Source organism: Microtus oregoni, unplaced genomic scaffold, assembly GCF_018167655.1.
Source record: "Microtus oregoni isolate MIOR12 unplaced genomic scaffold, Mior012 000001F_ref0000356, whole genome shotgun sequence".
Lineage (NCBI taxonomy): Eukaryota > Metazoa > Chordata > Mammalia > Rodentia > Cricetidae > Microtus > Microtus oregoni.
Genome location: NW_024543060.1, coordinates 88,826,323 through 88,850,143, shown reverse-complemented (window position 1 = coordinate 88,850,143; position 23,821 = coordinate 88,826,323). Strand labels below are relative to the sequence as shown.

The 23,821-nt window shown below is 45.6% G+C and overlaps 1 protein-coding gene across 1 annotated transcript in view; it reads right to left on the bottom strand.

Annotated features, from left to right (window-relative positions):
- Slc17a8 (solute carrier family 17 member 8) overlaps positions 1-22,028 on the bottom strand; it is a 41,609-nt gene extending 19,581 nt beyond the window's left edge. Inside the window, exons 1-5 of the mRNA XM_041671788.1 lie at positions 21,913-22,028; positions 11,033-11,288; positions 4,208-4,326; positions 1,818-1,932; positions 503-590 (exon numbers count right to left, since the gene is read on the bottom strand). Coding sequence (XP_041527722.1) covers positions 503-590; positions 1,818-1,932; positions 4,208-4,326; positions 11,033-11,288; positions 21,913-22,013 — 679 coding nt within the window. The 5' untranslated portion in view covers positions 22,014-22,028. The remainder of the gene's footprint in view (positions 1-502; positions 591-1,817; positions 1,933-4,207; positions 4,327-11,032; positions 11,289-21,912) is intronic.
- Between the last annotated feature and the right edge of the window lie 1,793 nt (positions 22,029-23,821).

Below are 23,821 nucleotides of genomic sequence, written 5' to 3'. Positions count from 1 at the left end.
CCTCGGTGACGGTAGCAACATGGTAGTTATGCGTAGTGAGGAAAGTCCCATATTCTGAGCCAAGCAGTCTCAGCTCAGCTCCAGGTCCGAAGACCTTTGCAATCTTGCACAAGGCATTGTAATTTTTATTCCATATGAAAATGAAGGGGGCGGGGCAGAATTTGGTAATCCCATCTCTTCTACTTCAAAAATATTTTATCATATTCCTGTTTATTTGATGTGCATATGAAGGGCCCCACACACAAGCCATGGCACAAGGTTGGTGGTCAGAGGACAACCTGTGGAAACTGGCTTTCTCCTACCATGTGGGTCCCAGTGATTTAACACACAGCCCGAGAGCCTGGGACAGCTCAGTGAGCTTTAGACTCAACCCCAGCAACTATTTACTCTAGGGATTCTGTCACGTGGGAAAGTAGGTCCTTTTGAAGATTCTCGGTAGACTTCTCAGCTACCTGAAACCAAAAAGCACTCCTGAACCAACGTATGATGCTAACACGCTTACCACAAAAAGAAGTTGTAGCCAATCGGCTTCTCTCCAGGGGGGGCGCCCACTTACTCCACATCCCGTGGCAGGCTGGGTAGGTCACACCCTGGCAGAAAGATGAGACAGGGATGACCAAATGTTATTCCAGTTCCCTTCTGTGTTTAAGATGCAAACGCCGCTGATTCCCACAAGCTAAAATATAAAAGCACAGTTTGTATACACGGCAAAACACAAAGCCTATGTTCTTCTCAAATCTCTATGTTGAAATTCAATCCCCAGTGTGGTGGTGCTTGAATGTGGGCATTGGGAATCCGAAGGGCACAGAGGCAGCGGCCTCATGAATAGAATTAGTGCCCTTCTAGGAGAGACCCTGCAGCACTGCTGCCCTCCCTGTGACATGAGAACACAGAGGGGACCGTCAGCCTACGACCCAGGAAGCAGGCCCTCGTCGGTCACCGAACATGGTGACCACAGAGGTCTTGGACTGCCTAGCCTACAGAACCATGAGAAATAAGCACCTGTTGTCTGTGTTGTTATGTTACTGACACCCTAACAGGTTTTAATTAGTTCCATTCTTTTTAAATCTAACGGATTTTGACTCATAACACTGCTCCGGACATTCAAAGCTATAGCTCTAATGGAAGTCTGGAGGAGAGTCAGAAAGATGCTGTATCTGTGTTTCCTGTTATTGGAGAATTTGGGTGTAGGAAGTGACTTCCGCAGGCAGCCAATCTGTCTCCTCATTTCTGGGTACAGGATCTGATGCTCAGAGTCGTTAAGCCCAGCGTGGTGTCACAACTACAAATGCCCCATTCTTCTGCCACATCAGTAGCCACCAAGGTTCAGCACACGTCCTTCCAACAGGTCTGAAGTTGGACTGGAGACCCGACAGCAATCTAAATCTTTCTGTCTTTTCTCCTTGTAGAGGGTAAGTGAGACTGAGCATAGAGCTTTGTAAATGCTAGGTAAGAATCCTACCTACTATGCTCTTTCCCCTTCTAAGTTTTATTCTGCAACAGGGCCTCCTAAGTTCCCCCAGGAAACCTTGAAACTTGAGATCCTCCTGTCTCAGCCCCTTGAGTAACTGAGATTATGGGCCTGAGCCACTGAGTTCGACTACATTCTTAATGACTGCTGGCAAACATATATCCTATGTGTTTTACATTAAAATGTAACCAGCCCACCCAATCTGTGATTTCAAAGTTGCGAAAAGGGGGTCCTATAGAGAAACCTTAAAACTGAGAAAAAAGGATTTTCTTCGAGACCTGAATGTTCTAAAGCACCATGCTTTCTCTGGCCTTGTAGAAAACCGCAAAGAAAATGTCTCTCCTACCTCCACCAGACCCTGCAATATCCTCACACACATGACACAGCCATAGTGGACCCTGGCTGCAGAAGGGATGAATATGTTCAGGGTTGATGTCAAGAAGATGGCGGCTCCGAAGACCCTAGGGGACCAAAGCACTGTATTATTGGACAGGATGACGATGGTTGATATCCTTCAGTTAAACATCAGGAGACAACTTAAAGGTTCATGCAAGACCATGATGGACATGAAGAGAAATTCATTCAGAGAAATAGAGTACACTATAATCGGCTGTGTCCCCAGGAGTCTCCTGGGCTGCTTTGATTCTCAACTCCCAGTCCATGGACCATCTGTGCTCACATCCACGGAAGCACAGAGATGCACGGAGCCCTAGAAGGCGACAGGACGGCTGTGTTGAGGTGAATTCCATGTAGACTCGCATCCAGCCTGGGTTCATCCAAGTGACCTTTCCTACTGTGTGTTTGGGGCTGTGTCTCCTGCTTCCCTCTCTGCTCTCAATAGATAAGAAGAGGATACTGACAAAGGGTACTGACAATCCAGCTTGTGGCTTGGGACCAATTCTCATAATTTTCTTTGAGGCAGATACACACACACACACACACACACACACACACACACACACACACACAAATAGCCCAGGCTAGCCTTGAACCCTATCCTAGCTAAGGATGACCTTGAATTTCAGATCCTCTTACTCTGCTTCCTGAGTTTTGGCATTACAGGCCTATGCCACTATACCCAGTTTCTACACAGGGCTGGGACTAACCCTGGAGTTACGTGCCTATCAGGTAGGGACCCTACTGACAATTTCGTCCCCAGGTGTCCCTCTTCAAATGTTCCAATGATAACTGTACCTTTTGTACTACTAGGAAAGCTTGGCATATGTGGATTTCTTTTAGAGACGGAAGTAAGTGTAAGCTGTAACCAATGAAAAGTCAGCTGCAGTCAGATCGCTTTTTAAAAGAATACAATGGGCAAGTGACAAGAGGAAGTAAAAAAAAAGCAAACCAGACAAGAACACAAGCAAAGAGAGTCATGCATGCATATACATGCATATATGTACACACACATAACCTATGACAGTGGCTTTCAAGCACTTTGACATTGACCCTTAAAAATACATTTCCTATTAAGCTTGGGAGATGAGGCCTCAGTGAGTAAGGTGCTTGAATGCAAGCCTGAGGATCCGAGTTCAAACCCCCGGAACCCACATAAAAAGCCAATCCTAGTGTGAGCCTATGACTCCAGCACCAGAGAGCTCAGGACAGAACAATTTCTGGGACTTGCAGGCCAGGTCGTGGTAGTCTAGTTCAGTCAGTTAACTCTAGGTTCAGTGAGAGACCCTGTCTCAAGAAATTAAGGTTCTGTGGCTGAGAAAGGCACCTGGCATTAACCTCTGGCTCCTACTCACATGTGCCTGCACTTGCATGCATACACACACATGCCTATGTGGTATACATATATATTTCATACAACAGTCCAGGCTATACTTATATACATACATGCGTGTAAATGAGACCAGTTTCGGAAACCAATACTTATTCTCATAAACAATATATTTAGACATTTCATTGTCTCTATTTTCTTTGACTACACTCTTTTCTGTTACTCTATTTTCCAAATAAGATTCCCATTGGTAAACCGCTATACTGATTTAATGACCATATCTAGGTTGTGATTTCAGAGATTGGGGGAAAAAAAAACAGCCTTGCAAAATTTGATATACTCCATGAAGTTCACTTCTGCAATGTCTCGCAACAAACATACTGGGAGGACCTGGATATCTGGTCACAATTCAGTCTACAGCATCTCCCCGAGATGGACACACATTATTTACAGGGACCAAGTTTAGGGACAGAAAACACACTTCCTTTTCAGATGGCTCACCCTGTTCTGGGGAGTTAGACCTCCCGCAACTGCGGGATGATTTAAGTGTGTTACATGTTAAAAGCATCCTGTGGAGTAAAGGCGAGTCCTTGGTGCTCATATAACAGAATTCCTACTGTGGTGTTGACATAAACACCCGGAAGTAGAGAATGCCACTGCTCCAAAATACAACTTAATCTAATGTTTCATTTGTCAGATGAGAAAACTCCCTCGGTAGGGTAGAAGTGGCTCAGGAGAGGCAGTTCAGTGTGCCCCACTTCCCCTGACCCATAAATAATTTTTCTTTTTACCACAGAATCACTTAATGAGCTACCAGGTAAATTACACTGTGCGGGCGGGGGGGGGCAAATAAAAAGGCGCCATTTGGGATCAATGTCTCTGAATCGCATCTGCCTTCATGGCTCCTGTTCCCCGTTCTCCACCCTTCGCTGAGAACAAGCACACAGGTGTGACTGAAGCACAAGACCCCATTACCGCCTTGGCGGTACTATCGTGTCCGTTGCCCTTACCTGTTAGCGGCAAACTTGTTTGAAATGAAGCCACCAGGAATTTGTGTCACAATATAACCCCAGAAGAAAGATCCGTGGATAAGGCCCACTGTCTCCGGGTCCCAGTTAAACTGTGCCACCTGAAATCAAGAATCAGATGCGGTCATGTTTTGTAAGGGACAACTGACACCGTTTGTCAGCCTGTGACAGTGTCATGACGTCTTCCTTTCTCAGCAGAAATTTCTAGAAGATGCCATGACTACTTCGGTTACAGCGGTGGGAACGTGAAGCCAAGGGTCCCTGGTCTTACAAACTTACCTTCCAGGGAGAGGGAAGAGATGCACAAATGTAAGCTCACACCCACATGTGTGTAAAATGTGACGTGTAAAATAGCCGTGTGCGCTAAGGAGAAAATCAAACTGAAAATCAATCAGATGTCAGGGTGGTGAGAGCCTACCGATAACTACAGTCTCAGGTCTCTCAAGTCCTTTTACCTTTTTTCATTCTTTTTAATATTTTTAAGAGCTGCAGATGTAGTTTAATGGCTAAAGCACTCAATTTCGAAAATAGAAAAATAAGTTAGCATTGTATTACCAAATGTATTTGCTGGGGATGTAGCTCAGTGGTAGAGTGGCTACCTTGCTGTCTGAGGCCCAAGGTTTAATCCCTAGGATAAATAATAAACAAACAAATACTTTGTTTTGTCATTGTTTTGAGATGGGGTCTCATTATGTAACCTAGGCTGGCCTCAAACTTGTGATTCCCCAGCCTCAGCCTCCCGAGTACAGGGATTATAGGCATGCACCAGCATGCCTAGCCGAGTCTCAGTTCTACCATCCAGCTGTTAAATGTCCGTGCCACCATCTCCTTCCTACACTTTTCTCTGAGCAGATGGTCTGTGAATAACAGGGGTGAAGCAGTTGAAACAGAAACTTTACTAAATGGCCAACAACCATACAGATAACCATTGGGGAATTGTAAATATCACTAGCCTTCAGGGAAATACAATTATCTCATCATATTTGTCAGGATGGTGTGTAGAAGGCCCCAAGGGTGTGTGTGTGTGTGTGTGTGTGTGTGTGTGTGTGTGTGTGTGTAAAAAGAGGAGGTGAAAGAGAATTGGTGAAGACGTGAAGGATGAAATGTTCTGTGTTGCTGATGGGAATGTGGCATGGTGCAGCCACTCACGGAAATAGTATAGAATGTCCCCCACAAAGTTAAAAAATGCTAAAAATGTGACTGAACATTTGCGCGGTGGAGTGTGTCTCCAAAAGATATCAGAATCTCAAAGACATCTGTATTCTCCTGTTCGTGATATCTGAGATTCGGAAACGACCTGGACGACAACGGAATTTGAACAGAGTGTCATGTACCTCCAGTGGAAAGAAGACATTATGTAATATTCAACAGCCTGGAAGACAGAAATAAGCCATCCATGGAAAGAGAAATCCTGTACGGTTCCACCTAGAGGAAGTATCTGAGATAAGCAAATTAATATTATTAAAGAGGAGACAGCGGTTTTCAGAGACTGGGGGAGGGAAATGGAGGGTTATCAATCAATGGATAAAATATTTCCCTCAAGCCAGTAAATGAGCTTTGGGGATCAACACTGCACCTACACTCAATGACAATGCATCATACACTTCAATTTTATCAAGAGAGTTGCTCTCAGCTGGATCAGTGGGCACAGGCCTATAATCACAGCGACTGAGGAGGCTGAAGCAGGGGATCAAGCTCAAGACTTAGTCAGACTACACAGTGAACTCAAGGCTAGCCTGGGCAACTTAGTGAGACCCCATCTCCAGTATAGAGTAACATAAAGACAAGAAATACAGCTTAGAGGTAAGGTACTTCCTCTACCCCAAAAGATTCGCCACCTGAAAATGCTCCTTTAGGTGGAAAACAGGTGCAAATGTGAATAGGCCAAGAGTCTTGAAATGAGATATCCAGAATTATCCTGCTTAACCCTCAATCTAAAGACAAGAGTCCTTAAAAGGCGGGGGGGGGGGGGGAGGAGAAGCAGAAGGGAATGTGAGTCAAAAGAAAAGTAACATGGCGGGCGGGGGGGGTCTCTGAAGATGAAGGCAGTGGTTGGGTGGTTCGGTCACAAGCCCAAGAGCTCCTGCTACCACCAGAGATCACAAAACAAGGAGATATTCTCTGCTAGGGATGTGGAGGTGTGAGGTCCTGCCAACCCTTTGGTTTCAGACTTCTAGTCTCTCCACAACTATGAGAGAATGAATGTGTGTTGTTTTAAGATATCAAGTTGCAGGTGATGGCTGTCCTAGGATGCTTACATAGGTGCTTAATTGAAAGCATCTTATTTGATTCCCAAGCAGTCCCCTCCTCCCCCATGGCCCATTGGCCACCAGGCCATGGAGGCAGAAGAGGTAAACAGGGCCTTGTGCAGTCCATGAGTACGACGGAGAGAGCCCCCCAGGAGGCAGCCCTCCAGAAGACAGCTTCAGTGAGTCTGCTCAGCTTCAGTCTGGAGTACAGAAAATAGATAGCATTGGGATGGTAGCTGGCTTGCATTAAACAACATGATCCTATCAGAAAGCTCCTAGGACAGTCTTAGCTATCATCTGTAGAAGCATGGTCCTATGGGAATGTTCCTAGCACAGTGTCTAATTACCATACGGGCAGCAGTGGGGAAAAGCTTCTGCAGAGAACTGCGTCCAGGGTCACACTAGAGATAAGTCAGGTCTCCGGGCCTAGGACAGTCTCCAAATAAGGTCAGGTAGAGAGCAGGGCGCATTCTGGGGGAAAAGGGGAAGGCAGTCAACCATGTCGCCAGGCAAGCTGGGAGAGAGTACCAGGCCAAAGCAGACTGCAACTTCTAACCAGCAGGGCCGCCCAGCACTCCTCATCCCATTATAATAAGGTCCACGAGGGTCAGCAAAAGGTTGCTAGAAATACTGTCTTGTGTCTTCCTGTTACCCTCCTTCCGTGAGCATTCTGTCTCCCTCGTCACAGAATACACCCCTCTGTCTACCACAGCTAATAAACACCAGAAAAGAGAGCCACATCATGGGATCACAGGATTCGGTTGCGGGGACAAGGCAAAGCCATAGTAAAAGACAGAAGGTAGTCTGTCAGGACATGTGGGAAACTGAGGCAGGTTGGGAGAAGCAGGTGAGAGCCGGTGGGGCCCACAAGCTGGAGACCTTAGCAAAGACCTTTCCAGATCCCTAGGGGTAAAATAGTCTACGTCCCATAGCGACTGTATCCTTGTCTCAAGAATTACCCGAGATGCCTTTGCTCCCTTGGGAGAGGGCATCCTGGACCTCAGATCCCTAATCCCAAAATGGCGCATCTACACCGACTTCCCCAGCCAACCTGCTTTCTGTATTTTGCTCTCACGGAATCCCACTTGAGTCATCTGCCATCCCCTTGTTAATATGAATTGTTCTCACTGGACTTCTGCTGTTTGCAACCAGCGATCCCTGACCAGGAAGGACACAAAAGACATCTTTTCCAAGGCCCAAGAGCTAATAATCAATTAAGTATAAAAGCGGCAGCTTCGATTTATCAATTTATTAAGGATCGGTCAATCCTGAAGTCCATCACTGAACCCTTGCGAGCCTCGTGAGTCCTGAGAAACAGTGGCTGAGAATTTCTCAGCCTTCAGTTGTTCTTTTCCCTTACCATACGCCAGATACTAAGGGCTGTGAACGCTTTAACTTCTAAGTTTGCCGGGGAGATGTTCCAAGGGTTGAACCTGGGGCTTCACCTACGCTAAGTGCATGCTCTTCCACTGAGCGGCAACTTAACAGCAACTCATGATGTTGAACTCACTAACATGTGACTGTCCACACGTCAACTAAATCGTCCTTTGCGCCACTTGTAGATGGCATGTCACACGGTAGGTATCTGAAAGACTTGACCTGCCCATGGCATTTACCCTGCCCCACAAATGAGGTTTCCAAAAATATCTGTGCTAAATACTCATGCTTTCCCATGAAGCAAAACACAGAGACAGAAATGCCAACCGTTTAGAGCCAGTTGTCACCCAGCTGATACCTAACTTGTTCTGTGTAGGGGAGAGAACAGCCTGCCATGAATCAGCTTTCCTCACTAGAGCGTGCTCATTCACTGTTCTGTTTTGGGCGAGGCTTTTATTTTTGTTATCAAGTGGATTATTATTGTATGAGGTCCTATTTGGGGATTAGATTTTTCCTTCCTCCCGCCCCTTCTTCTTTGGTTAGTTTGAGACAGGGTCTTGTTCTGTAACCTAGTTGGTCTTTAAACTCACTACTTAGCTCAAGATGGCCTTGAACTCAATCCTGCCCCTCTGCCTTGGTCTTCTGCTGATTATAGGCATAAGCCACCATGCCTAATCCTCAACTCCTGCTCTTGATGCCAGGCAGAATGATATAGAGCATGGTTTATATCCTAATCAGATCTTCTAAGCAACATCGTAGAAACTGGCGAGCCCACAGAACATTGCTCCTTCATTTTTATCAAAGTGTCTCTTCTCTGCCCTAATTTCTTGGGCTCTATTGACAGAATGGCTTTGCAGGTAACAAACGCTAACAGAATCTCATTTTGATTTGTGCCTCATTAGGCAAGTTCTAATCAGCTAGCCTTGCTCACAAAAGGCTGAGGGGACGCAAGTGACACACATCTGAAGCCCCACTGGTGTTCCTTTCTGAAAGCATCGAATGCTTCTCTCCCTGTCTCACCTCCCCCTCCACCACCATCCCCCCCAATGAACAGAATATCTTTCTCAGACAGACTCAGCTGGGGCATAAATCAGGCTAATGCATCTCCATGGTGCTGCTTTGCTCCGGCAGAACAATCTCTTAGGAAGAATGGGGAAAGCCTGCGTGACGGCTGAAGACCTCTTTTCCGTGAACCAAGCCAGTTCTTGGCAAAAGACTGTTCTAGGTGATGCTAACAGATGCGGTATCAAAAATAAGACTGCCAGGCTCTCAGCTGAGGAAATAGTACCTCCATGACCCTGCCTCGGGGTCACACAGCGCTCAGAAACAGTCCAGGCTTCACATGCACAGTGATGATGCCAAGCAACACCATGGTTTCCCAGACCCCAACATGGAAACTCAGGTCTAAGACAGAATCCAAACACAGACATCCAGAGAACCACCAGAGGCCTCTCTGAGGAAGACCATTCTCTGCCACAGTCACTTTGTGCCCACATTCAGTTCAGTGAAGCAGACAGTTATGGGGCTGTCTACCGGGACACATTTTCAATTATTCATCCCATAATTTATGAGCATAATTTATGAGGCCTTTTTTTTTTCAAAAGTGAAATTTATGCCCTGGCAATGCTGAAGCATGCTGGGCAGCCCATATATGGTGGTTCTGTTGAACTCGAACTTGTCCATATTGGGTTTCATGGTCTAAGTGGATGAGGACAACTGACTAGGTCTCTTCCTCAAGAGGGCACCAGATATTATTACAGATGGTTGTGAGCCATCATATGGTTGCTGGGAATTGAACTCGGGATGTTTGGAAGAGCAGGCAGTGCTCTTAACGGCTGAGCCATCTCTTCTACCTACCTAGGTTAAAATAAAACTATGTTTACGTTTCCAGTGTGCATAAAACAGTTTATGGAATAACATCAATGCTTCCACACGACACCACCAGCCTGAGAGTGTTCACCAGGCCTCTTTCCGTCGGGCAGTAATGATTCTGGGATATGCGGAAGAGTACAGTGTGTCTATAAACTTAGATGGGGGGGGGAAGTTAGGGTTTTTTATTTTAATATATAATATTTTTAATAAGAGTTTGCATTCATTAAAATATTTTGCAAAATAATTTCTTGCTTTGTATAATATCTAGGGTAAAACTTTGGAATAGAATATTCTAGGGTGAGTTGCTTTGGCTTGCATCTCTAGAACAGGCCTTTCCCCTGGAATTCCATGTCAGTGGGTAATGTGGTAAAGTCGCAGTCACGGGGTCTAATAAACCACAAAAAAGTTAGTGTTTTTATCTTCACTGCCTGCTGACTGCAATTCAGAGTTTCTGCAACTATAAACACAGTGTAAAAACATGGTAAAATCAGTCCTACTACTGTGACATGAGTGACAGCCAGAAACATGTTCAAATTATATTATAGTTGTTATCAGAGTCACAAAGTGTTGCTTATATGTCTATTAAAATTATAGCAACTTCAGGAGCTTTGCTAGGTTCTGTTATCTGATGTACTATTAAGGAAGTCCGTGCATCTATACCATAAATTTGATTTTTAAATATTTTCTTCTACACCTTAATATAATTGCCTGCCTTTTGAATCCTTTGTCTATTAGGCTAAGAATTTTAGGCATTAGCTTTGATCAATGGTTCACCAGGCTGTTCACAGGGTTCGAAGGGGTTTATGGCATAAAATAGTCCCATGTCTCGCTTCCCAACATGTCATGATCTGTCTATCTACCTCCCTCATAGACCTTTACTGACAGTGCTCATTCTTCTTCCAATATTCTTTCCACCCCACCAAATCTCTGTCCATCACTTTCTCTGAAAAGTCACAACACCAAAATCGTGGGTGTGCTCACTCCTACAGGCGCCCAAGAGTCTAATGAAGCCATACTGACCCAGCAACTGGCACACCACGTTGTCACGTAGGCTGTCCGTCTCCTGGAGCTCAAGGTCCCTCTCGGCGTTATTCAGCGTTCTATCCCTATCGCCACGTCCAGGACCCAGCATGAGGCTGTCACTCTACGTGTTTGTTACATCAATGAATTGTCCTCTTCGCCTTTACACAACTGTCACACACATAAACACACACGCATGCACGCATGTACGCACGCACATACGTACGTACGTATGTACGCATGCCCGCCCGCACGCACGTATACCCTCCCGCTTTAGCTCCGTACCGACCTGAATTTCCGGTTTCCCATCCACATAGACGGTACTGTTGTTGACCATTTCCACAATGGCCACTCCAAGGTTGCACCGAATGCCAAAGGAAATACAGAATCCCAGGCCACTCATGATGGCGATGATGTACCGCTTGGGGATGCCACAGCAGCCGCAGTCACAGACTGGGAGCCGTGGTCTGGGTGTCTGCACCGGCCTTCCGTCTTCATTCAGCTCAATGGTATCTTCTCCTTCTTCATTGGTCCCATCGATTTTTCTGCATCAAAAAAAGAATAAATGGAGAATAAAAGCCAGTATTCAAGGTGCGGGAAAATGCACAAAGTAAAAGAAAGAAAAAGAAGTTGCCAAGGAACAAGAGGAAGAAAACCTACAGAAGGGTGCAGCTTATATTTTAAAAGTTGCTATCATCATCACTATTATTAAACCTACAGAAGGGCGCATCTTGTATTTTAAAAGTTACTATCATCATCATCATTATTAAAGGAGACAATAGTGGCTGAAATGACTAAGGTTTTGATGTTGTGTCGGGTTTCCATAGCACCAAGTCACTCAGACCTTCTGCAGTTGGCGGTGTACACCTGTCAGTCATTCCAGCATGGGGCGTGGGGACAGGAGAGTCTCAAGTGCAAACCCGATGAACATAGCAAGTGTGATTGCAGCCTGGGCTGCAGAGTGAGACCTTATAGACAAAAGAAAAAGTCTCTTAAATTTCTTTCTTTCTTCTTTTTTATTTATTTATTTTTTTTTATTTTGTGGTTTTTTGAGACTGTTTCTCTGTAGCTTTGAAACCTGTCCTGGAACTCGCTCTTGTAGAACAGGCTGGCTTTGAACTCAGAGATCCGCCTGCCTCCGCCTCCCAAGTACTGGAATTAAAGGCGTGTACCACCACGGCCCGGCTTTAAATTTAATACAAACACAGTGCTGGAGAGATGGCTCAGTGGTTAAGAGCACTGACTGCTCTTTCAGAGGTCCTGAGTTCAATTCCCAGCATCTACATGGTGGCTCACAACCACCTATAATGAGATCTGGTGCCCTCTTCTGGCCTGCAGGCACACATGCAAACAGAACACTGTATGTGTAATAAATAAGCACTATATACATAATAAGTAAATAAATAAATAATCTTTTTAAAAAATTTTATACAAACTCAGTGTTGCCCTCATGCCCTTTATATAGGAGAAAGTTTCATTTAAGAAGGTTTGCAAGCCCAGATTCCGATTCTGTGTCCTTAACAATAAATATGCTGTACTGTATTCCTGCTGAAAGAAAAATGGTACAGCCACATGACATGACCCAACCATTTGGGTCACAAAACCTTTAGTTTAAAGTCACTTGAAGCTTGTTAAGATTATATGAAGGCGGGAAAAATCCACTTGCAGGTTCTTTTCACTGACTTCTGTAGGTTCAAGGGATGGTGTATCCTCATAATTACCTTCTTCTCAACCTGTGGGTCATGACCCTCTCATGGGGTTGCATATCAGATATCCTGAATATTATATTTATATTATGATTCAGAACAGTAACAAAATTATAGATATGAAGCGGCAATGAAGATAATGTTATGGTTGGGGTCACCACAACATGAGGAACTGTATTAAAGGGTCACAGCATCAGGAAGGCTGAGCACCACTATTCTAAAGCAACAGAAGTAATTGAGCAAACAGCACTGTCAATTATGAAAAGAGTTTTTTTGGGGGGGGGGAACTGAAGAGATGGCTCAGTTAGTAAAGTGTTTGCCATACAAGCATGAGGAGACAAATGTGGGTTCCCAGCACCCATATAAAAATCTAAGCCCTGGAGTGCATGTCTGTAACCCAATGCTGAGGTAGGAGGTAAAGGTGACCTAGACAAATTGGTGAGCTCTGGGTTCATTGAAGACTCTGCCTAAAAAATAAGGCAGACAAGGAGCCTCAGAAGGGAAAAGTCCTTGCCAGGCAAGCCTGAAGACTTGAGTTCAAATCCTAAGTCCCATGATAGAAGGAGAGAACCAAGTCCTAAAGATTGCCTTCCTGACTTCACATGTACACAGTGGCAAGCACACGCATGTGCGTGGATGCTCTCTCTCTCTCTCTCTCTCTCTCTCTCTCACACACACACACACACACACTCACACACACACACACACACACACACATATACACAGTGATATTTATAAGCAAACAAACAAAGAATAAAGTGGATAGCAATTGAAGAGTACACTCAAAATCAACCCGACCTCCACTCTGGCATGCGCGCACACATACACACATGCATGCACACGCATGTGCACACATGCACAAATATGTATACACGAACAACACAAAGAAGAACTATTTATCGCCTGTGAGGCCATAATCCTGAGTATGATTTTCGGTTTTCATAAATATTAAATTGATATAAGTAGCACAATTATGAACAAATCAGCTGCTTTCGAAAACAAGTTCCTTTTCTCTGCTAATGCATACGGAAGATGATTTGCACGGTGACTTTTGATAAGATTTGAAGTGCAGAGACAGAAGAAAAACAATCCTTGGACTCCTGTAAGCACAGCAGACATTTACTAAGCACCTACTGCGTGCCAGGCACTGTGCCACTGATGAAGAACAGCGATAAAGATGGCGTGTTCCCCACGTTCCTCCAGCAATGACTCTGGTAGCTAAGGAAGACACACACATTCGCAGCCACAGTCACTGGATGACCCACTGCAGTGTGATCTGAAAGTCTTCCCCCTCACTTGGCCGCCTTCCTTCTCTTCCTTGTGGTCTGCATGATCCCCAAACACCTTCTACTTCCTCCTCAGTGTCTCTCAGCACATGTTCCCCGTGTCTAGTAGGTCTTAGTGAGTTCGAGCCAGCTTGGATCTACATAGTTCCTCGACAGCAAGGGCTACATAGTGTAACCCTGTCTCAGAAATAAAATAAATTCCTGGGGTTTTGCTGTGTTTTGTTGTTGGTTTGGTTTGGTGTTTTTATATCGGCAAGCTCAAAGAGGAAGACTGAGAGACAAATCACACTGCCAATAACCAGACAGCCAATATGTGGGGACTGGCTGTGACTTTAGGCAGGTACCTTGACGATTACGAATCTCCATTTCTTCGTCTGCACAATAAATATCAGACATTACAGAGCTGTTAAGATTTTCCGCTACCAAGACTAAGACACTGCGGTCAGTAAGGGAGTAAGCGTTGACTCAGTGATGGACTCTCTGCCGTCCTAGTATGCCATGTGTTGCTTTGGCTTTTCTTTCATTTGTTTTGCATGAAGCACATTTTCTGTAGCCCCTCCCACTGTAAGACTTTCTACTCCTCTGTCTGGATGCTTATCACATTGAGTTAGAGAGGGTTTTTTTCCTTCTTCAGTATAGGGGGTGAAGTGTAAGTGTTCCACGTCATGCGTGCGTGAATGGATGGAGCTGGGCCCACCTGGTGACTCTGCACACGCAGAGGGCAAGCGCCATGACCTTGTCTTTATCGCCAGTGTTCGCCGAGTAGAATTGAAGGTTAACGCACACACTACACCCTGGCAGCCCTTAGAGACAGGGTGAGAATCTATCCATTCCTGCCCCCAAAATAATCTCTCTAAAAAGGATAAGGGGTACACTTGGTCAAGAAAAAAGAATTCCTTTCTTAAGAAACAGAGGACACTAATTACCCATAAGAGATGTTTATACCCCTCCGGTTTCTCTCCATGTTTGCCTACGGTTCCTCTTTTTGATGAGAGAATCCTCTTTCTTCCCAGGATGACAGCCTGCATTGTTGTTTCTCCAAATATAGAAAACTGCAGACTGGGCTGGGGCCCTTTCCACACTAGGGAGGCTCCTTCCCTTGTCCTCACGGACGATCGATTGTCTAGTAAGCATCTAAGCTCAGGATCCTCAGACCAGACTTCTATTCAGAGCAGTTAACTTGTCAGTAACGCCAAGGGCTCCACGGACCACGGAGAAGGGTTTTCACGTGGGAGGAAATCGCTTAATATGGCTCACACGCTGCGAGCAGAACACAGAGATCACGTAACGAGTGTTTAAATTCCACTCACGTGCCAGCTTTGAGCAAACATGTATGGCGAAGTCCCAAGTAAGATGAGGGTAAGTCATCTCAGGTCTGTGCTGTGAACTAAAGGAGTGTGTGCATGTGAACACACACACACACACACACACACACACACACACATTGTTTAGATGTAAAATGTTCTCCACAGGCTCATATATTCAAACATTCCGTCCCTGAATGTTAGTACCATTTAGGGAAGTTGCAGAACCTTTGGAAGGCCCAGTGGAGTAGAAGGTTCACCAAGTGGGCTAAGCCTTGCAGTCTATAACCCAGCCCTGCTTCCCGACCCACCGCTGCTTCCTGGTCTACCCAGATGTGAGCCACCGCCAGCCTCACACTTGGACCTCCGCAGCCACCATCCACTCTTGGCACCGTGCCTTCCCCGCTATGTCCCTTCAGGCTAGGAGCCAACGCTGACCTCATCTCCGTTTGTATTGTCTTTTGGCAGGTATTTGGCTACAGCAATAATTCAATTAGCAAGACATATACTTTAAAAGGGAAGCTTCGTTAGGTGCCTCAAGTGAAGTCGTGGTCCGTGCCTTTAACTTCCTTCCATTTCAGCGACCAGCCAGGCCTCACTGAACATATGGGAAAGACAAACAATAAAACAACACCCGTTCTGAAGTAAATGTGACTCTGCAAGCAAGAACACTGTTTGGTAGGACATCCATGACATAATTCCACACGGGGGGGCGGGGGGGATGTAAGTAAGGGTATCTTGTAACAGGTCTTGAAGCTGTAAGTTCAAGGTTGAGCTTTTGGCCAGTTTGGTCTCTTCTGCAGCCTCTGCTCTTGACTTGCAGATGGACTGCTACCCCTGGTGTCCTCACATGGCCTTTCCTCTACACCCTCGAGGTCGAGGTCTCTTAAGTCTTTCTAAATGTCTCCTTACAAGGACACCAACCCTACTGGATTAGGATCCACCATAACATCCCGCAATTTCAGAGGTTTGGAGGTCCATCCGTGCTGTTCTGTAGTTTCCCCTTCCCTGCTCCAGTGTGAGATGTTTTAAAACTGAGTCTCGGTGCAGGCATCACTGATTTCCATCCTAAGACCTCGAGGCCACTGGTAACACACCAGCAGATCTGCGGCCACATTTGGCCTTGGTGTGTTCACAGAGAGGGTATTTTAGGCAATCTGGATTAATCTCCAGAGGTTAAAAATCTGAAGTTGGTCTGGAAATAAATGGAGTTTGGGTCAAATTTTGAAGACCTAGAATTATAAAGCCCACACTCTCTCCTGGCTGCAAATGAGTCTCCCCTTTTGTGACAGTCCCCACCAATCTCTATTGCCACTCCATAGACGTGCAGAATCCCTACAGCTAAAACTCAAAAGAAGAAAATATATTTAGTGATTTTTAAGCCACTTTCCTATCAAAAGTAGAAAAAAAATCACTTCTAGGAGCAAATAAATTCAGCAAACGAATGTTATCCATAGGCGCCCAGTGTCTTAACTGCCTCTTAAGATGCTGATCTTGCAAAGAAAACTGCTTTTCCTAGAGTCTCGGGAGCGACCTGCATAGTTCCAGGTAAGTTCTTTGTCATCAGAAACACTTGAGCGAGATGAAGGAGGAGAAGGAGGAAGAGGGAAGGAAGAAGGCATTGTACTTAGGAGAAGAATTTACAGAATTTAACTATTAGACGTATGCCTATATAAAAATATATAATATATGTAATGATATATATAATACATAAAAATATAAAAGAGAATCTTGAGACCAGAAAATAAAGCCAGGAACAGTGGCCTACACTCTTAATAAGAAGTTGCTCAAAAGACCAATGAAGAGGACTGAGCCCAGGAGGTTAGGACTCGGCCACAGTACAGGGAGATCTATGTGTAGGTCCTGTCATATGAGCCTGTTACCCAGATACTCAGAAGGCTGGGTTGAAAGCCAGCCTGGGCTGTTAACCTTGTCTCAGAAGCAGAGTAAAAACAAACCTCCAGGACTGTTGCATAGCCCTAGCATAGAACACAGGTTTCCCAGGAACAAGGCCCTGAGTTTGTTTGCTAGGAATAGAATGAGGAGGAAGGAGAGCCGATGGGAAGAATGAGGAAGGAAAAGGGGGGCAGTTGGAGGGGAAGAGAGGAGAGAGGGTCGCTAGAGAGGACGTAAGGGGAGGAAAAAAGTGGAGAAGAATGAAGAGGAGGAAAGGGGGGTGGGAGAGGAGGAAAGAAAGAAAGAGAGTGGTGGGGAAGAGGGAAAAGGAAGGAGGAGAGGAGGGGGAGGAGAAAGAAAAGAAAAAGAAGGAAAGAAAAAAGGAATGGAGGAGGGGAAGATAAGAGAAACAATATAGGAGGAGGGAAAAGAGATGAGAGAGAGAGGAGTGGGGAAACAGGAGGAGGGAGGAAGAGGTTTCTGCCTGTGATTAGAAAAGGGACCCGAGTGTTCAAATCTTAAAGGTTCAAATCAGGGCCCTGCTTCCTGACGTACGTCCTTGGAAGTGAGCTCAATGGTGAGATCTTATGAGATTAACGATGATTTCTAGTCAGAGACCTTCAGGAACGTCTGTGGGATATCGTAGGGATCTCCTATAACTAATAGATAACATGTTTTTAGAGCTCATTAGCAAAAAATGACAACTACTCTGAATGCCTCATAAAACACATGTATGAGAAATAAATGCTTTAAAGATTTATAGGTACACGTGTACACACATACACACATACACTCACACATACACACACACATGCACACACACATGCACACACATACACACATACTCACACATACTCACACATACACACACATACACACACATACACACATACACACACATACTCACACATACACACACACACACACACACACACACAAGCTTGATTTGGAGCATTCCAGAGCATTCCCTCCCAAGTAAAGGAAAACTACTTCACTTGGCATTTGCTACTATTTAAGGACACACAGAGCCTAGCGACCCTCTTTCAGCTTTGGAGACACTGTGTTCCACATTAGAAAGTATTGTTCTGATGTATTTCTTCCATGATACAATCCATACACTGAAAACCCCACTTTAAATAATATCCAAAGGCATGAACATGGCCCACAACTTACCCAGGATACAAGAGGGCCATCTAACTGCTAGAGCCATATTATCTAACATACCCATAATACTATGTGAGGGGAAGCGGCAGATGAGCTTCCTAACAAAATCTCAAAGAAAGACAACATGCATTCTAGAATGAAGTCATGCCTCCCTAGTAGGTTAGACCCAGCTCCTGGCATGCTGAGGGAAGATGGAGCACATCAGAGTATCAAGAGACCGTGTAGCCAAAAATACTTCTCAGGAGCTGGCACACTCAAAACTATGAAAACAGAATGTGTAGGGCTGGAGAGATGGTGTTGTATTTGGACGAGAAAGGCTCAAATATTTGCATGCTTAGCCCCCAGTTGGTGAACTGTTTGGGAAGGATTAGGAGGTGTGGCCTTGTTGGAGGAGGTGTGGCCTTGTTGGAGGGGTGTGGCCTTGTTAGAGGAGGTGTGGCCTTGTTAGAGGAGGTGTGGCCTTATTGGAGGAGGTATGTCACCGGTTTTGAGGTTTCAAAAGCTCACACCAGGCCCCCTTCCTCTCTCATAGGACTTCTGGTTTAAAGCCCAACCTGCACTTTAAGCTGTGTGCCCTCAGACAGCTTACTCAACCTCTCTGTGCCTTGATTTCTTCACCTATAAAACTGCAAAGGTCATAGTCTCCTCTTCATGGATTTTTAAAAGGTATTAAATAAATTACAGTGTCTGGAACATGCTATGCACTTGCCGTAATCATGGTATTTTCACAGATGAACAATCATGCCCTCATCGTCACTCAAAGCTGAACAAATTTGCTTGCTCGTTTCAGGGCGCGCGTCCCTGGATCAGTGCAAGGCTCCACTGTAAGAGCGGGCATCTTGGTTCACTCCTCAATTCTGAACTATCATTGTGCCATCAGGTGAGCCGCTTCTCCTCCAGGAAGGGCTGATGATGCCTGCCTGTAATCAACCCCATGCGTGAACTCTCAAAGGCTTCCCTGCCTGGCGGCCACTCCCCTAGCCAGGAGGAGCAGTCCATGATTAAAAAACATCTCAAGAATTCCATTGAGCCGGCACTCTGGGTCTTAAATATTAGGAAAGACTGTGCCCGTAACTCCCTTCCCCCGTGGAGTGGACAGCAAGGCTCTACCTTCCCTATGCCCTTGCACACAGAAAACAATTAAACACTGTGTTTAATTGCTAAGCTTGGAGGATAGCACCTGGTTTTATGCAAGCAGCCACAAGGAAAGGCGGAAATGTCCCCTGTATGCCGGATTCTTGGCAGGACACTTTACATATAATCATCTTATAGACTTGTGGCAGAGCTGGTCTGGATAGTTCTAATGCAAAGATCACGAAGCTGAGGGTCCGCTAGGTTGCTGCTCAAGTATGATTATTATCAGGTATGATTATTATCAAGTATTCTGTCCCTCCCAGCAACTGCTACCTAAGGTCCACCTATGAACATTCTGAATCTTGGGTTTGGTCTGTCTATTCTAAAGCCATCCCATATTATGTCAACAATGACACTGTCCAGCATACGTCTAGGTACTCTCCACCTAGCCTTGTGCTAGCTGTTCTAGGGTACCAGTCTCTAGACCAACAGTTCTCAACCTGTGGGTCGTGACCCTTTGGGGGGGTCGCATATCAGATATTTACATTTTGACTCATAGCCTAGCAAATTACAGTTATGAAGCAACAACAAAAAATAATTTTATGCTTGGGGGTCACCACAACATGAGGAACTGTACTAAAGGGTCACAGCCTTAGGAAGGTTGAGAACCATTGCTCCAGGTGCTGGCCAAAGAGCCTTGGATGCACAGTTCCTTTTCAAGTTAAGGCTGTGTAACTTGGGAGTTACTAACTCAGTTCTGAACTTGGGCCAGCCGACTTGGTACGGAGTTCTCCCCTCGTGCATCATCCAGCCAAAGGGTAAAAACAGCTCTTAAGATAGACATTTCCAGCTAGGCGGTGCTGGCGCACGCCTTTAATCCCAGCACTCAGGAGGCAGAGGCGCGTGGATCTCTGTGAGTTCAAGGCCAGCCTAGTCTACTAGAGCTAGTTCCAGGACAGGCTCTAAAGCCACAGAGAAACCCTGTCTCAAAAAACAAAAACAAAAAACAAACAAAAAAAAAGATAGACATTTCCTATTTCTAAATAAATGATAAATTTTCAAAAGCAAAGCAATCAGTGGAAAGTTGCTTCAGATTAAATATGCTTATAATAAGATGGAAAAATAAACACTCTTTCTTCTTATTGATGAGATCCAACGTATAATAAGTGAGGACAAAATCGGACCCTACGTCACTCATGGGACCAATGGAACCATGGGAGGAATGGGCTGATAACAGCCTCAGTGGGGTTCAAAGGTACCATTTCTGATGACTAAGTACTTGTCAAGTCTTCACAAACTCAGAAGAGGGTGTGGCTCCAGTGGTGGCCCTGGCCCAAAGCCAGGGTTTCCGTTCCTGACATTGCCAGATTTCTTTGTCATCCCTTGGATAAGCCCAGGACACTGTGTAATGTGTAAAGTGTGATGTGTAATGGCTTTTTTTTTTCACGTTTATAATCAAGTGACTGCCACCCCAATAAGATGCTACCTGGAGAGAGAGCAAGGAAGGGGATGAAACACTCATTTAGAAAATATTATAATCATTTTGCATGTTTGGCTGGTTCCCGGGCTATCATGGAGATGCATTTCCGTCTGCACATGATGACCAGGCATCGCAGAGGGAAGTCTTTCTGTTTTTAGTTACTAAAGCAAGAAGGTTGATAACTCCATCCTCTTTTGGGATGAACCCTGATCCGGAGTGACAAACTCAGCACCAAGAGGAAGATATGGTATAACATACGAGAGAGGGGAAGAATCTGAGACCTCACCCAGGTTACCTGGATGCGGTCTTTTTAAGCACTAAAGCTTTAACATTTATGTTCAAGGAAGAAGCCAAATCACATTTTTCATGCTAGGGTTAGAAGTAATTATTCAAACACACACAATGTATATCAAGGCTATTATTCCCATTTCCTATATCGGGAAATAAAATAATTTTACTACACACACACACACGGACTACTGATAAATCTGAGAAGACTCTCCCTGTTGTCTGGAGCCTGGACAGATTAAAACGTGACACCAGTTCTATCATACACAGCAAACTCTCCTGCTATTAGGAGTATAACTTACATTAAAATATTTATAGGGGGCACAGACTAAAACCTCTTTGAATTCACTGACAGCCTTTGAATTTTTCCCACTGCCCCTACCTACAGTTTTCTGCCTGATGTTTTAAGTTGCCGTCTCAACCCCTCTCTTTTTTGACAAAGAGCCATTTTACAGACTCTGTATTGTGCATTTTGTATTTAAGCCTAGAAGAAAGAGAAACGTTACTGAAAGTGTTTGACTACAATAGTGAACATCTCAAGTTATCTCAGCTCCAGGCAAACTCTCTCATTACTACGAATCAACATGAAATACTGCCTCCAAAGTTTCCGTTTGGTTCGATGACAAGCACATCACACCACACCGTGTATAATACCACCAGCTGTGAGTGCTAGTCTTAACAGACACACAGAGTGCAGATAAACAGAGCCTTCCTCTCACTTGTTAACACTCCCACCTAGCATCCCGGAGTTGAGGACTGAACCCCGGGACTTGCGCATGCTAGGCAAGACCTGGGACTTTTCGATGTATCTTTTTGTCTCCAGGCACAGCCTTGGCTCTAGAAGAAACTCCAGAAACCAGCTAACCTGACCCACCCCCCTTCCCATTAAAATGCAGTTTTATCAACACGATTCAAAATATGTTAGACGTTGGTACTCAGAAATAAACCTCAAGTTTGAGTTTAGCGTTTACCTTTGTAAGATCCCCAGCGAATCTCCCACGGCATTCTTCACTCCTTCCTTCCCAGGTTTCAGAATTTTTTCTTTGAAGGAATCAAATGCTTTAAACGGCATTTTGAATGGTGGGGGGGGGGGGGGCACCTCTGAGCCCTTGGCAGGCGGCCTCAGGAGCTCTTGTCCTTTCTCATCTCCAGCTCGGGGGCACTGTGTTTGCCCTTGAGGAACACCCGAAATTCAGTTCTCATGCGGGGAGAAACTACTTAAAAATCAAAAATAAGGCGAAGGCCAGTCCAGGTGTTCCGAGAAGAGAAACCCCTCTCTTTTTGCTCCAGAATAAGCAAAGCTGAGGGGCTGCTGGTTAGGAATCCAGCCCCTTGCACCGTCTACCGGCTGAACAGCAAGCAGCCTGTGGCCGCTGTCTCGGGCAGCCACGCTCAGACTGAGCACAGCCCGTCTCTCTGGCAGCTGCTGGAGAAGTTAAAGTGTGCTCCAGTGCTCAGGGGGTCCTGAGAGCAGCAGCAGCAGCATTGGAAGCAGCCCCAGCCCCTCCTGCCTCCCTCAGCTGGCCGGTGATGGTGCTGTCAGCTTCCTCCCCGGGTGATGCTATAGAAACCAAGACAGCACCTGCCCCTCCGCAGCCTGGGCTTATTAATGGGCTCCCAGCCAGGGCAGAAGCCCAGAGGGAAGTTTATGAAACATTTACAAGCCCTCTCCTTTCCTGAGGTCCAGCCCCATGCACGGGCTCTCGGCCACCGCCTCGTGCCTTTTATTCCCTTCTGAGTAGCAGGGAGGCAGTTTTTCAGTGGGCACAAGCCTGGATATTGTGCACTTTTGGTTGAACGCATACTCCAGGCGACAGCATCCAGGAGGGATGACACCCTGGCACCTTTAGGACTAAGCAAGGGCACCTGAGCTTTTTCTACCACCTGTGCGGCACCCGAAACTTCTCCGGGGACGCTGCCCCTTGTTTCCCTTCCCTCTGCTCTCCACAGCAACACTAGCTCAACTCAGCAAGTTCCCTGTTGCTTCTGGGACTTTCCTCAAGAGATACTCCTTGCCTGGGTAGTTTTCCTTGTCCCTTCATCTCCACAGCTTCCGGAGGCTCTGGTCTCACGAAGGCATCACTCCAAAGCCTTTAGACTGGGCAAGCCGGCCCTCTTCCATGCCATCAAATTGCCTGGACCTGGATGATAATGACTGTGACCTAGGCACCTGCTGGACCTTTGTGAAAATAGCCAGCTGCTTCCACGTTACAGGCTTCAAGATGATGTCTCCGTGACTAAAGCTGCCCTGAGGAGACAGCGTTGTCTTGGAAGCCTGAGACTCCAAGCCCAAGATTGCTGTGAGATATCCTGTTCATATCTAGACCTTCAGGATCCCAGAAACTATTTCCACAAGGCTAGTTGTGTTCTCTACACAGAGCAGTCCAAACCCTTCTCCAGATCTGAACTGAGTTAAATTAGCACTGGGTCTTAGTAAGCTCAGTAGAACTAGCGCCTACCAAGCTCTTCCCGTAGTCAAGGCTGTGCTACACACTCTCTCCACACACCATAGCGATCGCCCTGCTGCAGCTTTATGTTTAGTGACTTCTTTTTCCCAATTTTACTGCCTGGAAACTGAGGCAAGAAGAAGTTAGCTGTGCCTGAGATCACACAGCTGTTTATTAGCATTTCCAAAGAACATTGTCGTTTTCTTCCAAAGTGGACAGAGCAATGAGGCTTTGTCAAATTTGCCAACGTGCACAATCGTCTCCATAAAGCCATTTTCAAATATTTCTACCACCTGCTTAGATCCCACATACTCAGTGTTAATCTCCAAGCGCTCTCATAATCACCGTTAATCATCACACATACGGCCTTCTGGCCCTTGGCAGCCACACATGTACCGTTTCTATAGAATAGCCATTTTCTGGCCATTTCCTG